Source organism: Pistacia vera, unplaced genomic scaffold (assembly GCF_008641045.1).
Source record: "Pistacia vera cultivar Batoury unplaced genomic scaffold, PisVer_v2 Contig347, whole genome shotgun sequence".
NCBI lineage: Eukaryota > Viridiplantae > Streptophyta > Magnoliopsida > Sapindales > Anacardiaceae > Pistacia > Pistacia vera.
Genome location: NW_022196165.1, coordinates 602381 through 610735, shown reverse-complemented (window position 1 = coordinate 610735; position 8355 = coordinate 602381). Strand labels below are relative to the sequence as shown.

Genomic DNA, 8355 nt, shown 5'->3' with positions numbered 1-8355 from the left:
AGTACGACGTCGTTTTAGATAGCAACCAAATGAATCCAGACCGCAGGATACACTTTAGATCCAACGACCAAAATTAGTCACTTAGTCAACCATATATAAATTCACTTTTCACAGAAACGATAGAACATTGTTGAGTTTTTCTTTTGTGCAATTTCTGAGTTAGGGTTGTGAGGTTCTTGCTATTGTTTGTGTAATCAGGTTTGAGTGGTTAGGGATCTTAATCATTCAGGTGAGAGTGTTGTTCTCTCAGGTTAGGGATTCTCATTGGGTATCTCGTAAGGCTGATTGCAGTTTACATTGTACTGGTTTTTTGGGTGATTGTTGGAAGTGTTGTAATCTTGATTCTTTGTGGTAATAGTAAGTGCAGCAAGCTCATACCTTTTTTGAGCTCAACATGGATGTAGCTTATCCATAAAAGGATAAGTGAACCACGGTAATCTTTGTGTTTTCTTGGTGTTCTTGTTTTGGTTGATTGTGTTTTTAGGATCTATGTTTGTGCTTGATTTCGTAATAGTTTGCTTGTTGTACAAAATGTTGATGAATGGAAAACACTTTGTTGCTTTTGGACTAAAATGCCCTTAATTATTCTATTCAATAAAATATATTTTTTATTTTTTGTTTTTTGTTTAAATATAAAATATAAAATTTCAAAAATTAAAAATTAAAATTTTTTCAAACCGATTAACACTAGTCAAACTCGTCAACTGGCAAATTTGCCCCACATTACAGCATCACCGTCGGTGTGTGAAGAGTTGCTAGCTGACAATTTTGCCTATCTAGGCAGATCCCAGCCATTGAAAACCCTCAGTGTGAGGTCACAATGGTGGCCATGATGGAAAGGCACCGCACGTGACATTACGACAATGATTTTCAATAGCTGCGATCTACCCAGATAGGCAAACCATTGGCCCATGATTTCTCACACATTGGTGGTGACACCAACAATGTGATGGAAATTCGCCGTCCAACAAATTTGATTGACATTGATTGATTTAAAAATTTTCCAATTTTTTATTTCTTAAAATTTATTAAATAATTAATTAATAAATATTTTAATAAAATAATTATTGAATTATAAAATAATTTAGATCTAAATAAATTGAATAGGGGTAAAATGGGAAATTACAATTTAAAAAATGGGTAAGTTAGAGCATCTCCAAATGACTCTTTATATGACTTAAACTCTTTATTATAAAGAGTCTATCCATAAAAACAAGAGTCCAACATACTCTTTATCTTTAAAATATAAATTAAAGAGCGAATTTGGCTCTTCACATCTAGAGAGTCAAATTTTACTCTCTATCCTAATTTTAATTAATAAACTACAACTTTCTATGCATTTTATTTATTATTTCTCTCTCCCATTAAGTCATTTTCTTGAAAATAAAGAACATCTTCATTAAATTTAAAGAGTCTATTGGATTTAAATAAAAATTGTATTCTTTATATTTAAAAATTAATGAAGATATTCTTTATTTATAAGAAATATACTCTTTAAAATAAAGCGTACAATTGGAGATGCTCTTATACATTTTAGCCAACCATTACTAACATTCGTGCCAAATTTGGAACCAATGCCATTTCACGCTTTTTTAAGAAATAAGATTCCTATTTCTTATATAACTCCTATAAACCAAACAATGGATAAAGAATAAGATTCATATTCACTTGTCTGTTCACCTTAACCAAACATGAGAATACATGATGTTGATCAAATTCTTTCAATTGTATAAATTTTGAATTCATTGTTTGAAAATAGAATTAGGATATGTTGAATCAAGGTTTAAGGTTGAGAGATAGGAAATAAAACTTTTACATATACAAAATTCTTTTATGTATTATAAAATAATTTTAAAAGGGATAAGATTATCATTAAAAATTTTAATAATAATGGGGGTTAAAGATAGGGGTGAGCATGGGTAAAGGGTATAACTGGAATTGGCCTCCTTAGGTTCTGGTTTCGATTTTGGAAAATTGGAACCAGGAATTCCTAGGTCGGGTTCTGATTCTTGTAGTGTTGGAATCAAGAATCAAAATCAGAAATGAGGTTCGGATATCCAGGTAGGAATCGGGCCTGAATTATAATTTTATAAACTATTGGGAGTGTATTATAATTTTTTTTAAAAGTAGGGGTAACTAAAATTAATCTGAGTACCTGAAACTGGAACCGATCCAGTTTCGATTCTAAATCTTAGGAACCGGCCGGTTTCGATCCTTAGAAAAATACAAGATACTCGAAACTACTTATCCCTCGTTAAAAAGATAAAATATGAGGCTAATAGTAGTGCTCTTAAAAAAATATTTATAAATATGTAAAACATAATAAAAAATAAGTTTTTTTGAATAAATTAGTGTAATTATATAAATATAAATAATCTTTTACATAAAGAAAACTTATAAAATATAACTTATAAAATATAAAATATAAATAAAGAAAACTTATAAAACTTTTAAATAACTATATTTAAAAGTTTTAGAAATAATATTCAAAATTCAAAAATCCCAACCATTGTCTAGAGTCCAAACATTTGAAAACCTGACAATTTCCTTATATTAAAAAATAAAATAAAATAAAGAGAGGGTCCACACATTTACTTGAACTAAAGTACTAAACCTTTCCTTTTTGTATTTTCTCGAGAAATTTCTCTCTCAACGGCTTTAATTTGAAATTCTCTTTCATTGTCCTTTTACGCGCTCTTGTTATTAATTGTAGTCGCCCGCTCTGGGAACCCAATCTCTCCTCTTCCTCCTCCTCTCCCTGAGTTAGGGTTTCTCCTACCCTGCTGTTTTGATTCCAAATCATTTCATTTTTAAGGTAAATCTCTTCTTTCTCCTCGTTTTCTATATGGGTTCTTTTTTCTTTGTAATTGTTCGTATCTGATGTACGGGGAAAGTTCCCTCTTTGGTTTTATGTTTGTTTTTGGAATATTCCAGATCTACTGCAGATTCTTTTGATTTTCCATCTGGGTCTTCTAGTTTTTAGGGTTTTTTTAAATTTAAATTCTTAAATATCCTTTTTTATTTATTATATGTTTTCTTTACTATTTATGTTGTACTTTGGCAAACTTTCAACCATTTTAAGTGACTGTTCTGGTTTTTGGATGATCCAGTTAGGTTTCTTGAATGATCAACGAGCCCGTATGCTGAAGTTTAAGGTCAAATTGGAAATGGATTAGAAATAGTTAAAAAAAAAAAAAAAAAAAAAAAAATTTTTGCAGTGTTGAAAAACTGAGAAGGAGTATTTTTGTGTTTTGAGTGATAAACATGTGAGAAAGGGGTAGTTTCTTCAGTTGATGATGCGGAAATTTTTATTTAATATTTACTATATGATTCAAAAGATTTCTTTTGTCTCTGAGAGAAATGTGTGATTCTACATATAGGTTTCTTTTTCATTACCGCCGTGTTAGTGATAAAGATGAAGAGATGGGTTAACTTAAATTTCTCAAGATAGAGTGCATTTGCTACTGTTATTTTGCTCTTAATTGGCTTTGAAAAAACTTATGTTTACGTCTTTGGTGCTTGTTTTGTTTAAATTGTCATGAAGTTTGTGGTTTTTAACATGCTTATTGATTTCTAGTTTTTTTTTCTCTGTTCTATATTGTCTATGTGACTGAAAATAATAGTAATAATAAGATGTCTGTGGAAGTTTTAAATGTTCTTGGTTTTGTTTGTATTTGATGAATGTGAGCAAGGAATTGATCAGACTGTTCAACCTTGAGATATGCCTGATTTTGTTTGAATTCCTTTTTAGGTTGGGAGTCAAAACTTGACCTCTGTACATACAAAGAAGACAACGAGAAGACTTGCTGGAAAAAATAAATTTGATGGTGAGGATTCCTTGCAGATAAAAATAAGTGGATTAGTGCTGTGAGCTAGTTGGTTTTTCTGATACATAAAATACTTAGTAGGGCTAGGGCATGTCTGCTGTATATCATTTAGCATCTGGAAAAAAGTTAAGAAACCAGATGAGCAAAGTGAAGTTTATAGAAATAGTTTTTGGAAACAGCACTAGATTTTTTGTACCAATTTAAGGAAAGAAATAGACCAAGCTAACAAATGCTAAAGAATACAGTTTAAGTGTTTTTCTTTCTTCATCTGTCAGCAGTTAAATTTAAATTGAGCTATGCTTTTTTCTCGAAATATATACATCTATATATATAGATAGTCCTTCAATTCCAAAGTCAGGAAAGAAACAATACGTACATTTTTTTTTTATCTGCTCTAATTCATTTAAATTAGCTAGTTAGAAAGAAAAATGGTTTGTCATCCATACATTCCAATGTTTAAAATTAAAAAAAGCTTTATATCATTTAAGATTCTAGTTTATATTTTATAAATTTAAGTTGAATACATTGTCAGAAAAATAGAAAAAGATTTTTATCCTTGTAATACAAGTAGATGGTCGGGGTTTGCTAAATCGAGTTACGAGCCTATGAAGCTGGGAGATTAGCCATTCATTATGTTTTGGAACTTTGAAATCTAATTCCCAGAGACTAGTAATAGGAGATATGTCTAACAAGGCAGAAGAAAATTAGAAAAAAAAATGCTTTTATGTAGCTGATGGAGATTCCAAAAGTTAGTTTGCAATATTGACAGTTTGGCTATGGTTAATTTGATTTGATGATGTGATTGGAGTTTTTCTCAGGGTATTATTTGTTTAATTTTTGAGTTTTATCAAAGGGGATAACTATCATCATAATCTGATTATATCATTTCTCTCTAGCATTTTGATTTTATACAACTGGAGATTGCAATTTTCACAGACTGGCTGTACAAGCATGGCATCTGGGAATCCGTTTTATGATGATCTACGTAACAAACCTGAGATTATTGATCCTCCTCAAAGTGAGGATATGATGGATATCAGCGAGTCTTCTGTGAATGATGCTACTCAAACTGCTCTTAAACCTAATGTGACCGTGTCTAGTAGTGTTCGTGAGCTCTTAGAATGTCCTGTATGCTTAAATGCCATGTACCCTCCAATTCATCAGGTTTGTTAATTTCAATTTTTTTAATGATTAATTTCTTGAATATTGTTAATACTATAATTGGTTTTTGGTGCTGGAGCAATTTTTTGCATATCCCATCAAAATATTTTATTATATTGGTGGATCAATGTAAATGAACCTTTGATGAATTATTTAATAGAACTTGTAATCAGCAATCTATTAACACTGGCTTGGTGTTTGGTGAATTCTAACATTGGTTTGAGCTAATATTTTTTAATGTAGTACTTGTCGTCACATTATTTAGGTATCATCGCATTAATGTTTTTCACCTGATATTTCTTGTTAAGATATTGTTACCTACCTTATTAATATTATCCCATCAAAACATTTTTCAAGTTGGTGGATCAATCTAAATGAACTTTTGCCTAGCTTAACAAAACATCTAACACCAATCTCTTATTTTTGGAAGTACTGTTTTATGAATTCCATTTGTTTGAAGACCTTCCTATTTTATGAAGCTCCTAAAAACGCTCAGTGTTTGGTAAATGGTAATATTGGTTTGGGTCAACATTGTTTTAAGTAAAACTCTTTTCATCATATTTTGTAGGCAATATCGCATTATTACTAGTTACCTTACCTTTCTTTTTGATAGGACNTCTAACACCAATCTCTTATTTTTGGAAGTACTTTTTTATGAATTCCATTTGTTTGAAGACCTTCCTATTTTATGAAGCTCCTAAAAATGCTCAGTGTTTGGTAAATGGTAATATTGGTTTGGGTCAACATTGTTTTAAGTAAAACTCTTTTCATCATATTTTGTAGGCAATATCGCATTATTACTAGTTACCTTACCTTTCTTTTTGATAGGACACTTTATCTTACATTATCAATGTTATATTCTCCCATTTTGTTTGTTGTATCTTTGTAATTTGCCTATTGTTGCTACACATTCTGGCCAGCATGCCATTTTTGCATTTGGTTACTACAGCAATAATGACTACCACCAACACATCCTGCCAATAATATTTTCAATTTCCATTTCAAATATTATTCTTCTCCTAAAAGTCCCTTATAAGTTTTTTGTTTTCAATTGATTATGCCTTGGAAAATATAAGAAGTTGTATTTTAAAGTCAAGCATCGTAGTGAAATAGAGATGTGAACCAGGAAGGAAATAGATATTTTATGAAGTTGCATGATTTCATCCTCAAATAAACCTTATATTTAAGAAATCTTTCAGTTTGCTGAATTAAGCTTTATTTTAGGCAATTTTGGTCATTTTACTGTGTTAAGATATTAGATCAAGAGAACATTAAGCTACAACTAAATGTTTGTTTTCTCTATGTTGGTGTTATTTGTTGTTGCAGTGTTCAAATGGGCACACGTTGTGTTCTGGTTGTAAGCCCAGGGTTCACAATCGATGCCCCACTTGCAGGCATGAACTTGGCAACATCAGGTGTCTTGCTCTAGAGAAGGTGGCTGCATCTCTTGAGCTTCCATGTAAATATCAGAATTATGGGTGCATAGGCATATATCCATATTACAGCAAGCTGAAACATGAATCCCAGTGTGTCTTTAGACCTTATAACTGTCCTTATGCGGGATCAGAATGTACAGTCATGGGTGATATTCCTTATTTGGTTTCTCATTTGAAAGATGATCACAAAGTTGACATGCACAATGGCAGTACTTTTAACCATCGCTATGTCAAAGCAAATCCACATGAGGTTGAGAATGCCACATGGATGTTAACGGTATATTGCACTTCTTAATCTTATACACTTTGTCGTAGTTATTGGTTCTCCATGGCAGAAAATATTTCGTTGTTTTTTCAATTTCTATGGCAAGTACTTAGTTGATGGATGTAAATCCAGTTTGTATCAATACTGGGTCCTATTAAGAATGGCATTATTATGTTGATTATCAGCAAAAATATGACTTCTGTTTGTCATTCTGACCTCCTATTTTTTAAATTACCTTTCACCGTTGAAGTTTGATGAATTGAAATAGCCATAAATAAAAGAGGTATCTGAAAGGGGCAACGCTGGCTTTTCACTAGACTTTTACCAGGCTTTTATTCTTTGTTATGGAGTGGCAATTTTATTCTTTGTATGATTAGACATGAGGTATTATCTAGGATTGAGTTCACAGTTTAAAAATTTCTCTAAATTTTTCACGTATGTGACTGAATTTCTTTTTCCATCTTCTAGGTTTTCAGTTGCTTTGGTCAGTTCTTCTGTCTGCATTTTGAAGCCTTCCAGCTTGGTATGGCTCCTGTCTACATAGCATTCTTGCGGTTTATGGGCGATGATAATGAGGCCAAAAACTACAGCTACAGTCTTGAAGTTGGTGGTAATGGGAGGAAGATGATATGGCAAGGAGTGCCTAGGAGCATAAGGGACAGCCACAGAAAGGTGCGTGACAGTTTCGATGGCCTCATTATCCAGAGAAACATGGCTCTATTCTTCTCTGGTGGTGACCGGAAAGAATTGAAGCTTAGAGTGACTGGTAGAATTTGGAAAGAACAGTGATGGGAATTGCTTCTTGCAACTTCTAATCACATATTTTGCCAATCATAGATGGTAGATTTTATTGTTTCTCAGGAGAATAGTTGAGTTGAGTCTTCTAGTCATGTATTTTTTGAATTGTAGGAAGCAAACTCTCTTTGCTTGTCGTCAGTGCGTCTACAATTGTATTATTTATCTACAACCGAGTCTCTTAAATCTCTCATATCAATCAGTATCTAAAGTTTTAAATCAAATTATGTTAATATAAGCAATTTATCTATTTAGCATATATAATTATACCAAAGCTTCTCACTTTTTAAACTTGTGTTAATCCCCTTGATGTTTGTTAAAACAACAGATATCCCCTTAGGGTTCCGAAATATCATAAATCCTTTTGTAGTTCAATTATAGGTGTTAAAATAAATAAGAAGAGATTAATTTGATAATATCTGTTAACTCGTAATAGTGTAAAATCTAAAGGCTTTTTAATGGTTATTAATGTTAGGGGATTTTTGTTATTTTAGAAACTTTTTGGGGATATTTTAGTCAACCATACCTCAGCGGGCCTATTTAATTTTTTAAACTTTTTAAAACTTGTCTTCTCCCCCATCCACCCAAATCCCTACTTATACCTTTTCTTCTTCCTGCAACAACTCATTCTACCTCCATTAACGGCCTTTGTTCAAAATCGATCTTCCGCAACACAACATAGACCCTTGGCATTAGTGTATTTGTTATGTTTTCATTGTTAAATGGGAAAAATCAATTAAACCCCTGAAGTTTGGGAAACTTCACTGAATGAGTACTTCTGCATTTTAATTGAAGTTTACCTTTAAATTAATTCAAGGCCGTCTAAAGGAAAATAAAGTCCTAAGGCGAAAATTTATAATATAGGCCTTCT

General features: G+C 31.7%; 1 protein-coding gene across 2 annotated transcripts; it reads left to right on the top strand.

Annotated features, from left to right (window-relative positions):
* The first annotated feature begins 2627 nt into the window (after positions 1-2627).
* On the top strand, positions 2628-7708 carry LOC116139136 (E3 ubiquitin-protein ligase DIS1-like). 2 transcript variants are annotated; one of them, XM_031424808.1, is made up of 5 exons: positions 2628-2815; positions 3752-3827; positions 4764-4991; positions 6315-6701; positions 7158-7708. In XM_031424808.1, exons 2-5 carry the CDS (start codon positions 3825-3827, stop codon positions 7476-7478), a joined length of 939 nt encoding a protein of 312 aa, XP_031280668.1. In that variant the 5' UTR covers positions 2628-2815; positions 3752-3824; the 3' UTR covers positions 7479-7708. The 2 variants fall into 2 exon arrangements, with proteins under 2 accessions (XP_031280668.1, XP_031280669.1); XM_031424809.1 differs by having other exon boundaries at positions 4724-4991.
* The last annotated feature ends 647 nt before the right edge of the window (positions 7709-8355 follow it).